Here is a 20,752-nt window from a genome sequence, read left to right as displayed (position 1 = left end):
TTACCAAAAAATACTTACCCTTTGACTCCACTATAATGATCTTTTTGAAAAATTCGATTACTACTTCACTTATGCTGATCTTGCCAAATAACATCATAGACATTTCTACAACTTACTCATATCCAATACATGCTGATTTTTTACCTAACTGCAAAAAGGTGTGGGGTGAAGGTCCCATGGAAAAGAACTGAACAGAACTGTTCTGGTTTCTTTTCAGGAATATTTTTAGGACACAGCACTCCTAATCAAAAAGCTGCAATATGTTAAGGCTTGTACGTTTACTGGTTACAGATATTCATTGTTTCCCAAACTACACTCCACTGTAAACTAAGTCTCATGGTTTACCTAACGTATTAGTAAGGTTTTTGGGCTTTACCTGGTCTGGTGTTTTCAGCAGAAGAGATCTGGTGATCTATAAGATGAGGTATTTTTTCTTCAGGTTCAGCTTGCTTAGTTGAGGGATTAAAAACATTTCCGGCTGGCAGAGTCGAAGGAGCAAGGCCACCAGCAACAGAACCACCTGGTAAAACAAGGCTACCAAATCCAACATCTTTCACAGTTTCTGGGGTCATAGACAATGGCGGATGCACTAAAGCTGTTGAAAAAGAAGGAAAATGTTTCAGGTTTGTCAGTTAATTCACACACTAAGTTTTCCAGCAGCTGGAGAGTTAGACTTCATGACATCTCTGTGTTACAAAGTGTATTATATCGCTTATATCCCAAACGTCAAATTGTCACAAAGAAGTTAAAATATGTTCAGAAAGCTTCTCTTCTGAAAAATTTAAAAAACAACTTCTGAAGGAATCATTTTACCAAAATTGAAAAAATAAGGGTAGGAAATTAATAAATTCCATTAATATGAAAATAATTATCTAGGAATGCCAGATGAGTGTCTCAATATATATTAATGATTTTTGCACATTTACAGAAGCAGAGGAATATGAAACAACTGTATAATTAAAAGTTTTACCTAATTTATGCCTAGATAACCTGGACAAACTGTTAACTCAAAACTGTTCTCTCTAAAAGAGAGAAACCCACCAGTGTCTGCACACAGATATGATGACAATTAATGACACAGCAAATGAGAAAAGATTTGGTAAGCCAGAACTTCTTTCTCCATTAAACAATAACACATTTCTCGTAAGCTGACAGATAGGAAGAAAGAGATTAGGGCTCTACCATAAGTCTCTCAGAATGGTAAATTAAGAAATAGCTTTTGAACACTTCTTCTACAGTACAAACCATGCTTCCTAATTAACAAAGTTTAAAAAATGAAGCATTTTAATACTATCTGACATGTCAAGAGAAAAAAGTGCTTAAGAATACAAGGAAAAGGAATTATTAAATGTTAAGACACTAATTTATCAAGTACACTACTTTTCCATGTCTATTTTTTGATACAAGTTTGTTTAAATTACTAAAGGTTTGTCTAAAGTCTAGAAAACTAGAAGTAGTATAGTATAGATAAAAGCAGCCAAGGAACAGGTTCTGCTATATTAAATCTGTCCTGTACCTGTCCACTGAAAATTTCCACTCAATACAAACTCAAGAGCCAAATGAGAACCCAGCAGCTGGGCTGTGAACTCCGGCTCCTTTCTCAGACCAGAGCAGGACCTGGGACTGAACTGCTGCAGATTAAGAACTCAAAGAAAGCAAAACAAAATGCATAGCTGACTATGAAAAGGCATTTTGAAATACGCAAATATTAATAAAAACTTAACACAAAGCAGTCTTTTTAGAGGGCATTCAACGAAAGCATCTGCCTGAAACTTTTCTAATAAAAAATTAACAATTCGTAAGAATGAAAACTGACACACTAATACTACCACAAACTTTAACAATCCTAAAAAGTAGAAAACTCACATGCTGGTCCTACTGGTGGAACTGCAGGGGGTGGTACTACGGGTGGGGGAACTGGCGGTGGCATGAAACCTACATGGAGAAAAAGATCAAAAGTAAAACAGCACAATAAAGAGTAATGAAATATCATCACACATACACTGGTGATCTTTCACTACCTGAAGTGTAAACATGTATTTGGCTTTAAAATGACTTTTACACATATTACTTTAATATTTCATCATGACTTTAGAGCATGAGAACATCCTATTTATTTTCTCATTTCAGTCCTGTGGCTTTCTCTAAAGTCAGGTTAACACTAACCAGGTATTCTACATATAAGTTATATTGTGGGAGTTAAACATATTTATTTCAATCTAATAATTCCATGTCACCTGTCAATACATTTTCTTTATTATTTCTTCATTAACCTTGGATAATGCTTTCCTTTGAATACTGGAATAAATCTCTAATTTAACACAAGATTTTTTGGTGATGTGATTTCTTAGATTTATGTATTTCCTTTTTACATGAAAGTCAGAGACACACAGTGTGACCTCTCATCTGCCAGTTTACTCCCCGAACACCAACAACAGCTAGCAGTCCATTGGACCAAAGCCAGGAATCCCGTCGGGATCTCTCCCATGGTGGCAGGACCCCCCCCCAAGAGCCTCCCAGGTCACCCAGCAGCGGGAAGCTGGAACTGCAAGGGTAAGTTAAGACTCAAAGCAGGTACCATGATACAGGTGGGAAGCAAGCATCCCAATGTTCTAACGGCTACACCAAACACTTGCCCTTTTCTTCAAGATGAAATGGTCAAACTACATATAAACTCATCATTTAATCAAATTAACAGTGACTAAAAGTACATGATTTTTTAATGAGTGTATGGTAGAAAATGACTTTACAAAGTCTGTGAGGTATGATATTGCAATTTTCAAATCACAAATCAAAATCAGTGTCAACTTCCAATAATGTACTAACTAGAATTTAAAAATTATTACAGTAACAAATACAACTATGCTCAATTACTTTATCAGTCTTATTGAAAGCTTTCTGAAACTCCACCCAGTGGCTAACCTATAATACACTAATAAATTTCTTAAAATATGTCTCAGTCCAAAGAAAAAAATTCTTTGATCCTGCAATCTACATAAATAAAAAACATAACTTAATTTTTTCTATCTTTCCCCTATTCTCCTAACCCTCCACTAACACTAAAAGCTGTATCTCTATATATGTATATACACACACACAAAAATATATACACGTATTTCTTAAGATATGTTATTTAAGTAATGTAGCTTTTACCAGAAAAACTGATTCAAGGAGCAATTCTTTATGTCATAAAAAGTACTCAGAAAAATTCAATTATTATTTCAAATGTAAATGCTAATGTCAAAAAGAAATCTGATGATTGGGGAGGGACAATTTATGGAATTCGACTCAAATTTTCAGATGGAAGGGTGATAATTACAGAAAAATGAACATATAAAAACTTCAAAAAATTAATTTCACATTATTCATTAACTCAACATTACTATAGAAGAGCAATGATTTTCAATGATTTTTAAAGAATTTCATTTCTTTTATCTAACAATGCTATGTCCCAGAAATCTGCACCAAGGGAATATTTTAGGAATAAAAACTCTGGAGGGTCACAAAAACCCCAGACCTGGAGGCTGCCTGCAGCAGCCTGTAACTTACGAGCTCTGCAGGCAACTCTGCTGTACACCAAAGTTCAAACGTCAGTACTCCACAGTACTTAGCCCAGAAAAGGAACAACTGTAACAATATCCTAATTAGCATCCAAACATGGTGACAACTCAACTTACCAGGAGGTGGCTGCGAAGGGTTAAAGCTTGCTCGCAGAAAAGGAGGTGGAGGTATGGGGCTGAATCCAGGGGGAGGAACAGGCATTGACACAGGAAATGTTGGTGGGACTAAACTAACTGTAGGCACAGCTGGTGCTACCGGGATCTATTGTGGATAGGAAAAAAAAATAATTAATTCACCTGCAATGATTACTTCCTGGAACAACTAACGTGCAAACATCTGCATTATGGCTTCGCCTCTCTCCTAAAAATCACATTACATCAGCTGTCCTTTCACTTAATACACATAAATTCTTAATTATCCCTCCCACAAGGACTTCCACCATCTGAGAATGGGTAATTCCATGTTTCCACCATCTCACCAAACACCTATGCTCTCCCTTTCCTTACAACTTTAAATCCAATCACGCCAAGCAGACAGAGCTTCAAACACCCCTAGTATCTGACCCTCTGCATAAGCTCTGCTGTCAGCTGTGTATTCTGGGACTGAACGTCTCTCTTTTGCTCTACAACTCTTGTCTTTCATTAACGCAGAACAGCCTACTGACATAGTAGCCAATGAAATTCCTTAATACTGTCAGTTGGATGAGTCACTCCTGAGCTCCAAATCCTCTAAGAACGCCTGGTCTCATCCCCATGAAGCTGACAATCTTTCACCTGTGTCTCGCAGGCTTGATTCCAGCCACTCCATATGCATGTGTGTTTGGGGACACACCATGCATATTCCTGTGTTTGCACTGGCCTACAACACTTATCCTTAGGAACTGCTAGGGCTAATCCTCTCAGCATCTTCAAGTTGTTTAAATGTCACATTATTATCTTTAGAAAGGTCTACCCTGACTAAAGACCCAGCAAGCACCTAACTGAATCAGGCACTCCTGATCAGTCACCCTTATACTGTCTTTTTCCGGTTCACGGGATCTGATCATTCATTTTGCTTTTCTGTCTTCTTTACATAGAATGCAAGGATATAGGTATTTTTTTTCTTTAAATAGTAATTCCACATTTATTTTGAGGATTCACGAGTTTCGAACAATTGATAACACAGCATTAGTAAAAATGAATTTCAAAACTATATTATCTATGTACTTATTTGATAGATATTGAGAGAGAAGTCAGGAGAGATCTTTCATTTGTTGGTCCATTCCCTAAATGCCTGAAATAGTGGGACTGGCCAAGTCAAAAGTATAAGCTTAGAACGCAATAGGGGTTCTCCGATAGCGAGTTTAAGAGACTCTAACACTTGGGATCATTCATCATCTGTTGTCTCCTTGGGTGCACACTTGCAGGAACAACACTAGAACTGGAAGTAGATCCAGAACTTCATCTTGAAGTGGGTTGGGCACATCTAAAGCAGTACCTCACGTGTTACAAAAAATACCTCCTGGGCCCGGCGCGGTGGCACAAGTGGTTAAGGTCTTCGCCTTGCACGCCCGGGATCCCATATGGGCGCCGGTTCTATCCCGGCAGCCCCGCTTCCCTTCCAGCTCCCTGCCTGTGGCCCGGGAAAGCAGTTAAGGATGGCCCAAAGCTTTGGGACCCTGCACCCGCGTGGGAGACCTGGAAGAGTCTCCTGGCTTCGGACTGGCATAGCATCGGCTGTTGCGCTCACTTGGGGAGTGAATGATCGGACGGAAGATCTTCCTCTCTGTCTCTACTCTCTGTATATCCGCCTTTCCAATAAAAAAATAATAAAAATAAATCTTTAAAAAAAAACCTCCTCCATGTCCAAACTTAAAAATTCCTTTACCTAACACTAATATATTTTAACTCAATTTGCTGCAATGTTCATAAAGTGCATGCTTGAATAAAAAGAGAAATGAAAACATATTAAAATATACTCAGAACTAACCTGCAACATAGCAACAGGCGGCGGGAAGACTTCCGCCTGGGTTGTGACCACTGTCTCCTTCTCGGCAGGAGGCGGGCTCTGGGTCGTCTGTACTGTCTCTTTGACGGGTTCGGAGCTTTTTACAGTCTCCCATTCTGACCAAAATAATGAAATTGAATTTCAGTGACATGGTGAAATGGAACTTATTTATTTCCTGCAGTTATACCCTAAGTTCTTCATCAACTTTATCCTAATACACAATCACAACTGTGCTGCCTACATAAATCTAAAAAAGACAATAAGGAGTCTAAGAGACTATAAGATCTAAATGAAAGACATTAGAATGTTTAAAGAAAACACAACAAATGTATCTATTTACCTATCTAAAGGGCAGACTGATACAAGGAAACAGATCATAATCTATTTTAACCAAAAGGGTCAACAAGGAAAAGCCAGCAAAAGCATTAGCCCAAGAAAGGAAAATCCATCTGAAAAGACAGCTATGTAAACAGAACAAAAAGTTTGTCCAAAACTTCCTTAACATTCAGCATTAAGTCCAGAAGATGTCACTAAGACTGACAAATTTTACATGTTTCTACATTTTGCTTCAATCTGCTAACTCTCATGCATTTTGCTGAAGCTACACTCACACTGTCTGCCTTATTTTCTATGCCTGCAATAGCTGGCGTTGGGCCAGATCCACACCACAGCCATGAACTCAATCCAGGCTTCCCATGTGGCTGAGGAGTCAAATACTTGAGCCATCACTTAGTGCCACCTGAAATTTGCATGGGGAGGAAGCTGGAACTGGAGCAGAGCCAGGACTAAAGTCTTGTCCCTCTGGCACGGAACACAGCTGGCCCAAGCAGCCTCTCAGCCACCACAACACAGCCATCCTATATAATCATCTATTTCTTTCCATTAAGGTGGCACCCTTTTTCTGTGGTAAGTGGTTTACATTTTGCAGGGCTTACGCTTTGTACTACACCTATTAAACTGCAGTTGCACAGGAAGTTATAAAAAAGAAAGTCTCTAAATGTAGTTGTGTTTCAATAAAATGTTATTTATAGCACAGCCTTCTGAAGTATTTAGTGAATGGGATACAGGCTGTTAATCCCTATGCTAAATTTCAAAGCAGGAATTTCTATCTTTATTTTCAATTCCTAATATGAGGCCTAGTACACAGTAAAAACTAAAATACTTAGCGAATGTGTAAAAGTCTTGAGAAATAGTCATCAATGTGAGAAGAATAAGAAAACAATTACATGAAAATACTTCAACAAATGCTTGTATAAAGCCCGAGAACTAAGCTATATTTAACACCAACTAATTTTGATAAGAAGGCTAAGAAACACAGAAATAAAGTATGTATCACAGTTTATTTCCAAATACCAAATGTAAAAATTATTAGTTATAATAATTTTGTGAGCATATAACTAAAATAAAAAACCAGAAAAATGTTTAAGAAGAGCAGATCAGGTGATCACACTATAAATGTATTCTGAAGTCCTCTCCTTGCATGCGCCGGGATCCCACACGGGTACCAGTTCATATCCTGGCTGTTCCACTTCCCATCCAGCTCCCTAGGGCCAGGGAAAGCAGTCAAGGATGGCAGAAAACCCTGGGACCCTGCGCCCATGTGGGAGACCTAGAAGAGGCTCCAGGGTCCTGGCTTCGGATTAGCACAGCTCTGGCCACTGTAGCCACTTGGGGAATGAACCAGCAGATGAAGATCTGTTTCTCTGTCTCTACTGTGAATGTGACTTTCCAATAAAAATAAATAAATCTCAAAAGGAAAAAAAAAAGGCTTAGACAAAAAATCTCCATTTAAGGAATTAGAAAATATTCAGTCTTAAAAAAGCCACTATATACATAAAAAAGTCAATGAACTGTTAAATTTCTCTTAAATAAATAGTTCATGCTATCACCTAAAGTCATGTTCCTTATAGCCTCCTGCGGGGGTAGCCAATAAAATGACATTAGGACGCTTACCAGGATTTACAGTCTCCTGATCAATCATGCCTCCTTCTGCAAAACCATCCAAGTCGTCCACTTTAACTTTTTCCCACGGTATATATGTAACGCCTAGATCCACATCCCAGAATTGTTTGTACTCTGTTTTCACACCTTTGTTTAAAGCCCAGGCAATCTATTGGCAACAGGAAGAGGAGCAGGGAATAAAAACTCACACGTATACCACAAAAACAAGATAAAAAGTTCAAAATTACATAAACAATGTAGGTACAAATGAAGTTACTTTCAGAAAACAATCTGATAGGCAATTCTGGAAGACAGCCAACAATAAAAGTTTATTATATACCTCATTTTTTTCCTCTTAAAATAAAAATCTGCATTAGACAAAGTCTACCAGATGACATTTATTTCTACTTCTTGACACATTCACTCAGACAATCCAAATCAACTTTTCACCATAAAAAATTCAACTTACATCAGCAAGAAACTAGGACAGCTGTGGTACAGCCTCAGACAATCCTGTGCAAGGAACTTCAAAAATTTGTGGAAAAAGAATTTAAAAGATCAGTCTGGGATGCTGGAGCAGTTAAATTAGTATATTCATCGACAGAGCACCTGCTCTGCTCCTGGCTCACTTTCCACTAATGCTCCAGGGAGCTCAGTCAGCGGCAGGGTCTTTATCACTTCTGAGGGTGACCTCACTTAACTTCCTGCTATAGTTTTTAGCCATCCGCATCGTGACTACTGCAGGCATTAGGGGATGAATCTGCACCTGGAAGATCTTTGCTTCATTAAAAATAAGCAAAAGATTTGCCACAGAGGTTTACTTTCGGTGGGGCTGGTGCCATGGTATACAAGACTAAGCCTCTGCCTGTGGCTCTGGCATCCCATAGGGGTCAGTTGCAGCCCCCACAGCATTCTGATAATGGCCTGGAGAGGCAGTGAAGAACAACCCAAATCCTTGGATCCTGCATCCAGGTGGGAGACCGGGAGAGGGTCCAGGCTGCTGGTTTCAAACTGGCCCAACCCCGGCTGTGAACTAATAAATCTAAAGATCTCTCTGTTTCTCCCCTCTTTGCCTTTCAAATAAAAGTAAGTAAATCTTCAATTTAAAAAGCTGTTTTGTGCAAAAAATTTGAGATTCATACACATGGGGGTTTTAAAAATTTCAAAGAACTTTGAAAAAACATACATTTCAAAAATATTTTTACTACTGAATAAACTACCAGCTTCATTTTCCATAAACTTTTTGAAGTATTCCTACACGGCAGGAAAGAAAAGAGCGGTGCTAACAGTTTACATAAATTTTCTCCAGATGAAACTTCCAAGACTGTCAACTATGCTGAAAACAGAATTTTTAATTCCATTGCAGAAAATACAAGAAAAACAGATTTTTAATAAATTCTTAACAAAAAACTAAGAAGAGTATAAAAATACACTAAAAGAACTCAGTGTGGTATCCTAATGGCTAAAGTCCTCGCCTTAAACATGCTGGGATTCCATATGAGTGCTGATTCTAATCCTAGCGGCTCCACTTCCCATCCAGCTCCCTGCTTGTGGCCTGGGAAAGCAGTCCAGGACGGCCCAAAGCCTTGGGACCCTGCACCCACATGAGAGACCTGGATGAAGCTCCTGGCTTTGGATCGGCACAGCTCCAGCCGTTGTGGCTGCTTGAAGAGCGAACCAGCAGACAGAAGATCTTTCTGCTCTCTGTATATCTGACTTTCCAATAAGAAATAAACCTTTTAAAAATAACTAAAAATACACAAAATGTCTCGGGGGGGTGGAGGGGACACAGCCAGAGATAACATGACTTAAGGTGCCACCTTTGATGCTGGCATCCCATTAGGGGCCAATCTGAATGTCAGGCATTCTACTTCCAATCTGCTCCTTGCTATTGCCTCTGGGAAGACAGTGGAAGACAGTCTAAGTGCTTGGACACCTGCCACCCTAGGGAAGACTCAGATAATGTCCCCTGCTTCCAATTTCAGCCTGGCCCAGTCACAGCCATTGTAGTCAAATGGGGAGTGAATGAATGAACAGATGGATGATGGATCATCTCTCTGGGTCTCCCGAACTTTGCGTAACATTGCTTTTCAAATAATACATTAAAAAAAAAAGTTTCTCAGTATGAACTTAGTGTGTATGTGTGCATACATAAAAGAAATTTTTAAAAGGAGAGAAATTACAGCAACCAGAGAGTACAATTAGGAAGTGGTAAAACTGACAATTTTGTGAAAATGAAGAAGTTCAGCTCATAAATGGTGCTTTATTACCCGGAGAACTGTACAAGCACAATTTCAACAACCGTTTAACTGAAAATGTTGTTTACCAGTCTTGTTTACCTATATCTAACCCTAAGACACAATAATTTTGAAGTAGTAAGATTCTATTTATATTTATCTGTAACAAAAAAAGATGAACAGAACATAGAATCTAATCTTTCAACAATAAAATAAGAGCACGTGTGCTTTTTCCATAAAGACTTATCATAGCAAACACCAAAATGTGGTCTACTCAATCACTTGCCCATCCAGAAACTCTTACCTTGATGACCTTGGATCCAATTTTATATGACCCAGAACTAAGTTTCTGAAGAGCTCGAAAAGCATCTTGTCGATGAACCATGCAGACATAAGCACATCCCCTGGGAGGAATCATCTATTAAAAAAATATATATGCATAATCACTCATCTTTACAAATCCCAAAACTCAAACATTAATTCTGTTTAATTCATTCAAAGACATTACATATAAAGATCTTGACTACCACATGCCATAACTTTAGTACAAAGCAAGCTATTAAAATCTTAAAAGTATAGCTATATATAGAACATCTAACAGATAAAAGGGAAACTATGAAGTATGTGCAAAACATCTGAACACAAATTATTTATTTCTAGATGTTAGTTCAACTTTGGCAAATTCCAGAGTTATTATTATTAACATTTGGATGAGATTCGAGAAGACTCAAGCTCTTTAATATCCAACTTCTTACAAGCCAATCCAAGCCCGGTCTGATTCTTCACCTCTTGCTATGTAGCTCCATGTAGCCATACAAGTCTACTACTGATGGTTACATGACTCTTAATTGTCTAATGAGCTTTTTACACACTTCAAATTTCTGAAAATTAGAGGGATATATGAATTTCATATCCTAGTTTTATGATCATTCAGTTCACTTCAGTTTTAAATCTGACTTTGTGTCTACTAATTGTAAATACTACGACCTATAACAGACTAGGGAGGGTGCTAAGCCAAAGAGATGCTCAAACAGAGTCACATCAGAAAGACTATAACAAACATACACGGGGGCGTGTCCAGGGGCAGCAGCTTGAGCTCAGCTTGAGAGAATGTGTAATGCAGAAGCATTCACCTACTTTCTATCTGTACTACTAACGCAACAAAGTCCGTTTCCTCACTGCAAAATACCTGTATTTGAATTTCTTAGCTGGTTTCGTCTGAGTCTCCAATTATACCGTAAGTATTTGAGAGCAAAACATAAACTAGACAGAGTGAAGAGCACTGTCTGTTGCAACAGTAAATCTGGCCACATAAAGAAACATTGGGAATTAAACCAAAAAGGAAAAAAAATTAAACTACACATCTAAACAATTAAGAAAAACTCCTCAAGGAAATGAAAGTCTGTAGACTTCACTGTTTACCTTTATTTCATTGCAATTTACATGATAGGGGAAGGAGATACAGGAAAGCAAATTATTTCCATGTATTGAGGCAATTTAAATGGCTAATTAAAGGTACCTGCTCCCAGGAAAAAGGTAACAGCCTCGGGAAGAGGAAATACTCAAGGAAACTAGACAAAGAAGCAGTAAAAAAAATTAAGTTCAAGTGTGAAAGAACTGTTCTCCAATTGCTGGAGGTGCCACTGCAACACCATTATTCTTGCAAAATATCCATTTTACAGTGAAAGAGATATAATGAGAAACGATATAGCAAGAGAAAAAAGAAAAACCTGGCAAGACAGATGGGAATCTCAATTCCGACCACATCTCTATGATTATTTATGAGTGACTCAGTCCCGACTTACTCAAATTACAAAAACCTAGATTACGTGGGGCTGCTGCTAACTTAAACTCAGAAAAAACAATTTAAGGAGATGATTTTATCAGAATAAATACAGAAACAATCCCTATAAAAATGCACCTTAATAACATCAGATACTATTAAGTTCTAAGTAAATATTGAAGCAATTCATTGAGGAAAGTCCTCTGTGTGTTTCTCTACCTTATATGGCTGTTTCAAGACCTCTGACTTACATTAATGGATTCTATTTGTCCAAACTCTTCAAACAGATTGGTTAAATCCTGCTGTGTTGCCTTCTTGTCCACTTGGCCAACCCAGAGAGTAGTGCTACATACTGTCAGAACAGAAGAGACAAATCAATCATTAGTAGCACTAATTAAATTTAAAATAGTACATATTTAATATATTTAAGATGCTGGCTAATGGATGCTTACAACTATTACACTTAAATCAACGGAAATCCAACGTGCAAGCTAAGCTAACCTGGCACCACATCACCTGTTACAAGCTTCAACAGCTGCGGATACAAGGCTCTCACTTTAACAGCGATATGTGGTGTGGGGAATGACTAATATCAGATTTCCTCAGGTGAATGCATTCACTTCTCACTGCAGTCTATCTGTATACCTGTATGTCTTTCAGTGCTATATGAAACTAAACGACAGATAACTCTGAGACCCTGACTACCTACAGCCTAGGAAAATACTCTGCAGGGACAGAGAACCCCATACATTGTTATCATGAAAGATCACGGCACTCAACCACTGCAGCCCACCCCTTCCTTAAATAACCAACTGACTTCATTTGTACTTTCAGCTGCGTGGTCTGTTATCACCAAGAATATTTCCAAAAATGTCTGTAGTCTTAACATATCATATTTTCTTTTATGTATCATTACAAAACAAAACAACCCAAATTTCCAGCTTTTTAGCTAACTTTAATATATGACAGCGGAAACCTAGATATAAGCATGACCGCTGCAAGACCACCATTACATGACCCAGATTTTCAACTAGGTTTCTCTATGCCAGTTAGTCAAAACTCAAAAATCTTCCAGACCTGTGATAAGCTCCAGGAACTACTTACCGGACACAGAGTCCCCTGGTAACTGTTGCCTTCAAATATTCTTTGTCTAGTGTATTCTGATCCTAGGTACATAAAATCTGCTATTCTCCCAAAAGTTCAAGGTACTTTTGTCAGTTTTTATTGCTGATGTCAGAAAATGATACAAATCTCACTTTACTCAGACGGAAGCAAAGCTGCTCTCCTACGTTTGTAGAGGTCTACAGTGATGGGCAGAACACCTCCTACCCTGGAGGCTGCGGACTTTTGCTCCCTAGGCTTTGAGATCTCTTACAACTGCCTCAATGCCTCGACCTGGCAGCACCAACCACCTCCGGCAGTGCTAGTGGCATAGTAGCATTTTCCAATCCATCTGTTTCTCCTTTCATTAAAAATTCTTTTGTCTTTTTTTTTTTAAAAAAAAGATTTATTTTTATTGCAAAGACAGATATACAGAGAGGAGAGACAGAGAGGAAGATCTTCCATTAGTTCATCGGTCAGAGCTGAGCCAATCCGAGGCCAGGAGCCAGGAGCCAGGAGCCAGGATCCAGGAGCCAGGAGCCTCTTCCAGGTCTCTCACATGGGTGCAGGATCCCAAGATTTTGAGCTGTCCTCGACTGTTTACCCAGGCCACAAGCAGGGAGCTGGATAGAGGTGGGGCAGCCAAGATACGAACCAGCGCTCATATAGGATCCCGGGGTGTGCAAGGCAAGGACTTTAGTCACTAGGTTATCACAACAGGCCCTGGATTTCTCCTTTAAGTGCTCTGTTGATTAAATTGGGCCCCCTTGGATAATGTTTGTCTTTCCACCTTAAGATCCTTGATTGAAAGAGCACAGAAACCTCTTCTGCCCAGTGGTGTCCTCTCCACTGTTCTGACACACTGTAACCTCCTTATCTGTTTCATGCTTCTCCTCGCTACCATAAACAATTATTTTATTTTGAGAAAGCCAAGAATGACCTTCTCCATCCCCACCCTGTCCGGACACGCGACTGCTGTTATAATATTGTATGGTGCTTTTTATCTCCTTCCCTAAACAGAAAAATATTCTAGGGTACAATCTGTGTGGCCCAATAGCAGAGAAACACCACTACATTTCAGATGTGCTGATAAAACCCCATGAAGCCCATGATACTTCAGAGGGAGGACGGCTGTGCACTGAGCGATGCACACACAGCTCTCACAGCAATCTGCCTCCTTGCCATCTGGAGTTTCTTTTCCTCTATGAGTTATAGCCATTAAAGTAAAACCGTAACAAATAACAAAGTCCAGGCCCAACAGCTGCATAAATTGTGACAATAACAATATGACAATTTAGTGACCAACTAAAAGAATGCCTGCAAGAAAGCCCTGCCCAGGAACTGGTATGTAAATTCAGGGCTCTGAATGTCTTAAAGGGAATCACATGGGGCATGAGCACACTTTGTAGCTAGGTGTTCAGCATCGTTTCCTTCAGTCTTTTCCACTAGTTTCAATTTAGTTTTCCAACGTGCAAACAGAAACTTCTAGAGCTAGAAATACCAACATAATCAAACTGGTACTAGCTTTCGCAATCAGGTAAGAGTAGACACATAGCCAAATCCTGCCCAAAGTGCCAAGCTCAGCAGGAAGACAACCACTGTTTTGATTCTAGGTCTGCCTTACTCACACATTCCAGCACAGCAGCCACACCAGCAGTGAGGTGACCTGAGCATGGTCCAGCTCTTACTGTGACACTGTGACGTGCTGCAGGCAGCACTCTGCCCCATCTGAAGTGGTACCTTCACCTTGCAAGTTACAACCTCTAGCCAGTCCCTAAACTAAATTTATTCTATGTATATTAATAAAAGATTATATACAGAGAAAAGGTTTGTAAAATACTCATTTCTCCTCTTTAGCAACCTATGAACTTATAATTTGTTTTAAAAATGACAGCAAGGGTCCAACACAGTAGCCTAGTGGCTAAAGTCCTAACTTGCACGCACCGAGATTGCATACGGGTGCTGGTTCTTGTTCTGGCTGCTCCACTTCAGCTCCCTGCTTGCTGCCTGGGAAAGCAGTCAAAGACGGCCTGCAGCCTTGGGACCCTGCACCCACACGGGAGACCGGGCAGAAGCTGCTGCCTCCTGGCTTCGGATTGGCTCAGTTCTGGCCATTGCAGTTACTTGGGGAGAGAATCAGCAGATGAAGATATTCCTCTCTGTCTCCTATCCTCTCTGTATATCTGCCTTTCCATTAAAAATAAATCTTTAAAAAAAAAAAGATAGGGCCCGGCGCGGTGGCGCAGTGGTTAAGGTCCTCGCCTTGCACACCCGGGATCCCATATGGGAGCCGGTTCTAATCCCGGCAGCCCCGCTTCCCTTCCAGCTCCCTGCTTGTGGCCCGGGAAAGTAGACGAGGACGGCCCAAGGCTTTGGGACCCTGCGCCCGCGTGGGAGACCCAGAAGAGGCTCCTGGCTTCGGATCGGCATAGCATCGGCCCATTGCGCTCACTTGGGGAGTGAATCATCGGACGGAAGATCTTCCTCTGTCTCTCCTCTCTGTATATCCGCCTTTCCAATAAAAAAATAATAAAAATAAATCTTTAAAAAAAAAAAAAAAGATAGCAAAATATATGCTCCTTCAGACCTGAGGGTCACAAACAGGATGCTGCGCACGGAAGACAAAGTATCCATGCTGCAAATTCCTACCTGATTAGCTTTACCTGTTCACTTATCAAGTCACACTTCTGAACCTACCTTAAACTAAAACAGAAACAGAAGCTTGCTGCTCAATCAAGTAGTGTTTGGGGAGAATCCGTTACTCCTTTTCTCCTCCTCCCAATAACGTTACAACACGTAGGTACGAAGACACTCCCCACCTGCCAAGGCCCTACAGGATGCACAGAAACCAGGCTCTCCAGAAGCACGTCACTCACCGCTTAACGTTTTAGATCTGATCGGAGGCAGTCCCTTCTTCTGCCGCTCCTTCTCTCGCTCCCGCGCTCTCCTCTCACTGGAGTAGGACCGGGAGGACTTCCTCTTCCTTTCCCTCGAGCGGGAACGGGAGCGTTTTCTGTGTTTGCGCTTCCGAGAACCAGACCGTGACCTAGACCTCCGTTTTCTTGGTGATCTATTAAAAAAAATGTTGATTTCACTGCTCTAACATCATCCTCTAAAATTCCTCACTTTTAAGTGAGGAAAAACAGTTGTCTTACATTTAGTTCATTACTAAAGTATTTAAATAGGTTTCTGTCTATATATGTGAACTTTTTAATTTTGACAATGTTGACATAGTTGAGATGGATACATGCCCTTAGGGGATACTGGTGAGGGTGGAGAGGGTTGAGGAGTATGGGAAAGTGGACGAGACCATTTTTTCTAATTTTATTTTTATTCTTCCTAAATCTAGGAGGAGGAAACAGGGCAGAAGCCACACCCAGCAACCCAACCGTATCAGTAACCACAGGCGGGGAACAGCCACTCCATGTCACTCCAGGGAACCCGATGTGGAGCATGCTTTGAGGGTTCTGTTCAAGTCATTGCAATAGTTTCGAAATGCTGTTGATTTCACTGCCCCAAGGTTAAGCAAATCTTTCCAAGGCCTAGTAGTTGGCATGGTCCACCTTAGAGCCTCCTTTCGCCCAGACACTTGCTTACAAAGAGCTTGGCTGAGAGGGTTGTCCAATTTGTTTTGCCTTCCATCTTCTGCTATGGTGCTAGATGCCCTCTGCATGCCCCAGTGGACTGTCATATCCTCCAGTCCATCTGGGCATGCCATCCACTACACTGTCTTCAGCAAATGAGGCAGCCCATTTGTGACACATACACTCCATGGTCAGACCACAGACCCATGGCAATTCTCCCCACGGTTAGAGTTCTGAGTCCAGCAGTTCAGTTCGGAGGATCCCCCAAAGAAACCTCACCAAAGGTGATCCTAGACATGAGTCCTCTGTGTGCTACCTAGTACAGGATCCAGGCTCAGTCCATCCACCCACATCAGACCATACACACACTGGTAGTTGCAGCTGCTAAGTCAGTTCTGTCTTGCCAGTCCCAACTCTTATGCAAAACAATGGATGCTGTGGCCCAGCCCAAGCCTGCCCACCACACCCTCAGCCCTCAAGTATACCAACAGGAACTGCAGTCCAGATAGAGCGACATGCTAACCCTACCAGGCCTACACCCAGCTCCAGTTACTAAGCATGACGGTGTGTGCATCAGACTGATCCGGTATATCCCGCATCCACTTGGCTTTTATACACACTGATGGGTACTGCAGTCTAACTCAGCGCAACTAATTCTAACAGGTGTTACTGTCTGTCCAGCCAGGTCCATTCCTAACCCTGGTCCTTATGCTCACCAGTGGGAGTTGTAGCCCATCAGAAAGGTGACAAGTTTCCCTACTGGTCTCATTCCCAGCCCTAGATCTTGCATTTTCCAGGTAGTTCTATAGTCTATCTTAACAGCACTTGCCCCCCATCACAGTACTTACCAGCTGATGCTGCAGCAAACTCAACCAGCCTGCACTTATTCTGGCTCATGCATGCACCAGTGGATAGGGCACTTAGCGCAACCCAGCTCACAGGCAAGCCAACTGGTGCTGCAGCCCTGTCCAGCCTGGTTTGTCCCTGTCCCAGTTATTTTCACCAGTGGGGACAATGGGAAAGCATGGGAGTTCTCACTGTTCCCCTGCCAGGTTCATCCCACCCATCTTCCCTTGACTTACATGTGCTGATGAGTGCTGCAGCCTAGTCTGGTGTGGTCGGCTTCACCTCGAGATTTGCCAGGAAGCACTGAAGCCTGGCCTGGCAAGACCTGCCCCCAATTCTAACTCATGCTTGGGGGTGCAACAGCTTATGCTAGCCTGGACTGCCCCAAGTCCTTCCTCTAATATGAACTGGCTGGTGTTATGGCCCAATCCAGCCCATCCTGCACCCTGTCCTGATTTCGGCTGCTCCCTGCCTCAGTTCTTGCACTCACCTGCAGGAACTGTGTCCTGTCAGAAGAGTTCTCCAAGCTCCCCTATCAGGTTACCTCCCAAAGGCAGATCTTGCCCACACTGGTGTGGTTTGACCCAGCCTAATTTGGCCCACCTCCTGTACTGGCAGGAAGAGCAACCTTGCACTGGCCCACACTCATTCTGGGTCTTACTGTTGGGTGCTACAGCACAGCCATGCCTGGTCTACCCACAGACCCAGCTCTCATGTGGTTCCGCAGGCACCGAGACCTATACAGCCTGTCCCACTCCTACCTGGCTCCTACATACATGAGTAAGTGCTGAAGCCTAGCCTCATCTGGCACACCCAAGAACCAATCCAAAGCCAGGCCAAGGTACACCGCAGCCACGTCCTGCTGAATCGCCACCCTCAAGACTCTCATGCTCACCAATGGGAACTACAACCTGGTTCACAATCTGGAGCATCCCCTTGTCTCTCCGACCAGGCCTACTAGCAGCCACAGATCCTACAAGTGTTGATGGTTTCTCTGGCCCAGCCAGGTATGGCTCATCCCCTATTCTGGCCTTTGTCACTAGATGCTGCAGCCTGGCCTGTACCAGCCTACCTCAAGTCCCAACTCTCACCGATGAGTGCTGCAGCCTAGTTTGCCCCATCCCAGGCTTTTACACAAACAGGTTGGTGTGATAGCCTAGCGCAGCACAGCCCGCACTCCATCCTGGCTCCAACACATGCCAGGATGCTACTCCCTGGTCCAGAACCAGCCTATAAGCTTGCCAACAAGAATGATCTTAGCCGGCCTGACCAACACCCAGTCCTGGATCACGTGCTCACCACCGGGACCTACAGCCCAAAGTGAGTTCCCCAATTATCCAACTGGCCTATTCCCAGCTCCAGGCCTCACATGTGCCAGTGGGTGCTAGTTCCTTACCCAACATAGTCTGCCCCTCTGTCTTGGCCTCTGTGTGTGCTGGAGGATGCTGTGGCCTAGCCACCCAACATCCTGTTCTTGGGTCCTGCAGCCTGGAACCGTAGGCCTATTCCTAACCCCAGTATCCATGAGTGTCAGGGGCTTTCATGGTCATGCCTAGCTAAGTCCATCACCCTACTTCAGTTCTTGAACAAACCAGTGGATATTTTAGTTCCACAGAGTAAGCCAACATATTCCCCACAGAATGTCCCCAGATCTGCTTCTTTTGCACGCTGGTTAGTGCCATGGTCCACTCATTTGTGGGTACAGTGATCTACTCCTGCCAGGTACGCCCCCAGCCCTAATATTACTGGGCACTGGTGGGTGATGATCGGTGGTGGTCAATGCTAACCAGCCTAGCTCAGGTCTCCCAGGTGGGCGGGTACATCGATCTGACCCAGAAAGATCCTCTAGCTTCCCACTTGCAAATCACTCAGCCTCAGCCTCCTTGCTGACCTGTAGTACAGTAGCCTTGTCAGCAAAAGTCCCCCAGAAGTCATTCCCCACCTGTGACATGCTCCCAAAGCAGCCCCCCTCTCATACATCCTATACTATCTTCCCTGATTAATCCACAGCTCTGGTGCCTGTGAATACATGGATTCTACAGCCAATCTTCAGCTGGAGTGGCATACTGCCCTGAAGACCAGCCCTGCTAACCCAGATCGGACCCCAGATCCAGTCCTCCAGCATACTTGCTGGCCTGGGACCATAACCTCTGCCACCCAGACTCATGCACGTTAATGAGTCCCCAAGCCCAGCCCACCAGCAAACGATGCTAGCACACAAGCCTGGGGCCCTAACGCTTACCCTATCTGCCCGCCAGGGAGCCAAACATGTGTTGGTCGATGTCACTCTGCTGGTCCCCGGCACAAGCCCCCAGTCTCCCAGAAGCCGCCTAGGCACCCAAGAGCAGTAAGGCAAAAGGGGCCTGGTCTAAAATCAAGTTTCAAACATGCATTCTTCCACAATCTCATAATGCACAGTCCAAATCAGCAACAAATTTCATGTAGAATCAAAGAACGAGATTCTAGGAAGAGTTTCATGAAGTTTCCCTAGTGTTATGCAACTTATTTTTTTATATAGTAATCAAAAACAAGAATGAATGGCTATGTAGGTGACAAAGATACCACAATCATGAAATTAGGAAATGAATGTTAATAACAAAATTACACCATCGTCCCCATATCCCTGGGTACTGATCTAGTTAGGATAATGAATTTGTCCTGTTCTCCTTCCCTCTCCCAAATCCACTGTCTCCTCCTCTCGACCTTCCCACCCTAAACAGGACGTGGTATTATATCTCTTGTTTCTGAACAATATATTCTGGTTTTCTGTGATGAATCTTGGTATCATGAGATAAAATGAAATGCAAAAAATATAGTTCTAACTGCTATGTTCAGAGGCAATAACATCCTAAAATGGATATCATCATAACACTATCAATTAAAAGCTGACATCATGCAAAATTCAGTCTAACTGTGTATCTGTTTCTCTTAAGTATTCCATTAAGTAGCTACAGATATATACAGTTAGAATACAACAAAGGTGATTCTTGGTTTCTGAAGTTTTGAATAATTTTTTACTTAGAATTTGTCATTTCAAGAAAAGCAGTTCCTTTAATCTTGATGTAAAGAAATAAAGCTAAATTTTAGAAGCTCAGACAAAGCTATGAATAAAATATGAACCTTGAACGAGACCGTGAATGAGTTCTGGATCTTGAGCGAAGAGCCACTTTCTTAGTTTCTTGTTCAAATATCTCCTCTTCCACTCCATCTTGCCCTTCATCTATATCCATATCCTTGGAGGTTAAAAAGAACAGAAAAATCAACAAAAAGCTTCATTAACAATTAGCTATATTTTGACTCTACACCTTAGTAACCAACATGCTAGTAGCAAAATATCTCGTAAGTAAGAAGGTTATGGTGTGGAGTTAAGCAGCAGAAAAATGCTTTAGAGAAATGACCTTTACAAGATACTTGCTCTATACTTTCACTTTCTAATTGTAGACATAATCTGGAAAGCATTCTGTTCACCTGTTGCTGAATATCTATGGAATCATCCGGATTCGCTTCAGGCTCCAGAAACTGCTGCTGACTGCTGCTCTGGGACGGTGATGCTGAATGCTCAGACCCAAATGTGCCTTCCTGACTATCCTGAGGCGTTGCCTAAAAAAAGTACATAAAACACATTGGGAGATTATTATCACAAATGAAAATTTAAATGCAAGACATTACAAATGTTTAAATTACATACTATTTATAATCAACTTAAAATCACA

The 20,752-nt window shown here is 41.8% G+C and overlaps 1 protein-coding gene across 1 annotated transcript in view; it reads right to left on the bottom strand.

Annotated features, from left to right (window-relative positions):
- TIAM2 (TIAM Rac1 associated GEF 2) overlaps positions 1–20,752 on the bottom strand; it is a 440,232-nt gene that overhangs the window by 354,955 nt on the left and 64,525 nt on the right. Inside the window, 10 exon segments of the mRNA XM_040965572.1 lie at positions 377–595; positions 1,867–1,935; positions 3,678–3,822; positions 5,530–5,663; positions 7,501–7,657; positions 10,030–10,143; positions 11,760–11,860; positions 15,486–15,679; positions 20,160–20,272; positions 20,508–20,639. Of these exon segments, the coding sequence (XP_040821506.1) occupies positions 377–595; positions 1,867–1,935; positions 3,678–3,822; positions 5,530–5,663; positions 7,501–7,657; positions 10,030–10,143; positions 11,760–11,860; positions 15,486–15,679; positions 20,160–20,272; positions 20,508–20,639 (1,378 nt within the window).

Source organism: Ochotona curzoniae, unplaced genomic scaffold, assembly GCF_017591425.1.
Source record: "Ochotona curzoniae isolate NIBS_2020 unplaced genomic scaffold, NIBS_Ocur_1.0 scaffold_3890, whole genome shotgun sequence".
Lineage (NCBI taxonomy): Eukaryota > Metazoa > Chordata > Mammalia > Lagomorpha > Ochotonidae > Ochotona > Ochotona curzoniae.
The sequence above is the reverse complement of the archived record's forward strand: the minus strand, read 5'-3'. Positions and strand labels throughout refer to the sequence as shown.